We start from the raw sequence: 3,165 nt of genomic DNA on the forward strand, positions 1-3,165 counted from the left end.
GAGTTATGTTTTACTGGACTTCGAACAGAATATTACCATACGTAAGTATATCTATGATTAATATACGACTACGAATCCGAGGATCTCGAGAACCAAGAGCAAAAAGGGCAAGCTATTAGAGGGATCCCAAATCTCTGGGAACGATAATAACATAACGTAACCGAGTATCTAGATAATCGAAGATTTGAATTTATAATAGGATGAAATGCATCCGCAACTTGAATTGATCAAATAAAAACGTAGGTTCGAAAAAAGAATTACGTATATTAATATTTACACAATGTTCTTTTCTTGTAAACTTAATGAAGTAAAATTTAAAAAAAAAGGAAAAAAAAGAAAAAGAAGAGAAAAAAAATAAAAAGAGAAAAAACTGAAAAATTCAACAATCAACATTGATTCCATACTAGGGGATGTGGGGCATAGGATTGATCGGCAGCAGGTGGAAGGTATACATTGATCATACTTTTAATATCGCCGCTGGAATTGGTGACGGCCGATGGCGGTCCGGAATTGTAAATTTTGGTATTTGTCGGTGTAGGAGTATGAACGCCGGTCGAGCCGGGCGACACGGGCTCGGACTTGACGCTAGAGCCGCTCTGAGGACTATGAGGCGGTCCTGCCAATTGACTATGATAAGGAGATCCTGGATTTACGGATAAATGAGCCATTTCTGAAGGTGAAGAATACATACCACCAGGATAGGTAACACCGTTAATATAATTACTGGACGCTAAATTGGCATGCATTTGCGGAGGCATTTCGTATCTGTATCCGGCGCTGGCCGCAGACAGATGGGTATTGTAGGCTGCGGCGGCGTGATGCTGCTGGTAGCTGCTGGCGGCGTCATGATGCATAACGTAGCCGTTGGGCAGATACCCGTTGGACATCTGATGATGGTACATACCGGCATCTCTACCGACTACTTGGCAAGTGCCCGCTGACGACGCGTTTATTCTCGGCTCGCCGGCCGGATTCGTTTGCGATAACAGAGAACCGGTACCTAATGGATATTTGTCTTTTTTCAGCAACGTTTTCGTTTTTCTTCTCGGCCTGTATTTGTAATCTGGATGCTCTTTCATGTGTACGGCACGTAATCGTTTCGCTTCGTCTATGAACGGCCTTTTCTCTTGTTCGTTGAGCAATTTCCATTCGGCGCCTAAACGTTTAGAGATCTCGGAATTGTGCATTTTTGGGTTCTCTTGAGCCATCTTTCGGCGTTGACCTCGGCTCCATACCATGAACGCGTTCATCGGCCTTTTCACCCTATCCGTGTTCTGATTTTTGCTATTTACATTGTTATTATTCGGAGTCGTACCGTGATGGTGATGCGGACCTTGCTGCGACGTGGGCGTCTGCGTGAGCGCCGGATGATGGCTGGTTATGTGGTGCTGAGGTGGCCCCAGCTGACCCGCTTGTGAAAAATACATACTGTTAAGACGAATGCTCGATCTCGATCGTGATTCGACGATTTATCCACCGATACGACACACTGGCTTACATTCAGCCAACGATTCTCGGCAACAATCAACAACAATTTCAAAAAAAAATCAATAAATAAAACACTTTTTTCGAAAACGATCGAATTTAATCCGATAATGATAATCGGAGGTAAAAATCAAATAACAAAACCGTCACTATTACGATACATTTAGAACAACGTTATATTGAAAGATTTATCTCGACGAATACGAACTACATAAATTTAATACATAAACGAAACAGAATAAAAATATTTAACAAATTAATTGATGAATCGCATCAACACACAGAAAAATATAAAAAATCGTAATCGCACAATTCGATCCCAACGCGATTGATGTTCGTTACTTCATAACACATTTAGAGCATAATAGTGCACGCGATACACGAAAAATTTCCTCGCGCTCACCGTCACTACAAAAACAGATCGTCAACTATACTAAGCAAAGCGAACCAACGTTCTCTGCTACCAAACTCACCCCACTCGATACATGTGTTTATTGATTGACGTGCACGCCCCTCTACATACCAGTCGACCAATCGGCGCTCGCTTCGGCGATGACGTTTTCAGCTGAGGAGGAACCATAGTGGATACCGGTTCGGTTATAATAACGGTCGGGGCTCCGCTACCGCGTGCCCCTTCACCCCACGTCCACGATACCAGGTACCCTGTAGGTGCTGAGTCGCGTTTTAACGTTCGCAAACCCTAACGCTCGGCGACTCGAAATTTACCAACAGTATGAACTATACTATTATACCAACATCCCAGATTATTAATTTCTCCATACGTACTTACTACTATAATTCTTGGCAAATGTACTTTTTTTTGAGTTTCTTCGGTTTCACAAACTTTTTTCAACTTATAATCGAGCTTTATTCGTGAATACCTATGGTACTGTACGATGATTTGTTTTGGTAAGAAATTACGTAACATAGGTAGGTAGGATTGGGATTTTTACAGAGATGTTGCTAGGAATCTTTTAAGAGTTGGTAGGAATCATCACTAAGCTAATATGTTGCATAAAATGTGATATATTTGGCAACATGATATCTACCCCAAAATGTTATTTGTTTTGTAAGAAAAGAACATACGTAACGTACTGAGTCGGAATACATTGTAGGTAGGTACCAAGGCAATTATCTATACCCATGTCTATATGCACATTATTTTAGTACTATAATGAATTTCTGATTAGTTGAGTACTTGAAATGACGTCTTGCTATTGAACGAAATCATTACTAAGTATACCTATTAAAACGTATCCAGATTCAAATGAGCACCCTGTAGGTACATAGCTAACTACCTACGTATACAGGGTGCCCAGAAATATCGAGCACCCCTAAAAAAGTTTTCTACTAAAATACTTCGGTTGGTCACAGTGAATGATAATAATGATAGCACATGATTGGTTGTTGGACTGGAGAGATAACATTCCACCAATCATATGCATCTATTTCACGTTGCCAACCTATTTTTTAAATGAAAAACTTTCTTAGGGGTGCTTGATATTTCTGGGCACCCTGTATGTACTTACTGGGATATAACAGCAAGTTGACCAATAATGTGATGAACTGATGATCACAGCAATTAGGACCCAGGGCAAAAATGTAGTTCAGGCAAATTAGCTCGAAATTATGTGTTTGCTGCCATAGTTTTTGAGTAAGGAAATTTTATCAGTAAATACA

At 40.5% G+C, this 3,165-nt stretch overlaps 1 protein-coding gene across 1 annotated transcript; it reads right to left on the minus strand.

Annotated features, from left to right (window-relative positions):
- Positions 1 to 244: 244 nt before the first annotated feature.
- Positions 245 to 1,946, minus strand: SoxN (SoxNeuro). The gene has a single exon (XM_065345813.1). It carries the CDS (start codon positions 1,425 to 1,427, stop codon positions 387 to 389), a length of 1,041 nt encoding a protein of 346 aa, XP_065201885.1. The 5' UTR covers positions 1,428 to 1,946; the 3' UTR covers positions 245 to 386.
- Between the last annotated feature and the right edge of the window lie 1,219 nt (positions 1,947 to 3,165).

This window comes from Planococcus citri, chromosome 1, assembly GCF_950023065.1.
Source record: "Planococcus citri chromosome 1, ihPlaCitr1.1, whole genome shotgun sequence".
NCBI classification, from domain to species: domain Eukaryota; kingdom Metazoa; phylum Arthropoda; class Insecta; order Hemiptera; family Pseudococcidae; genus Planococcus; species Planococcus citri.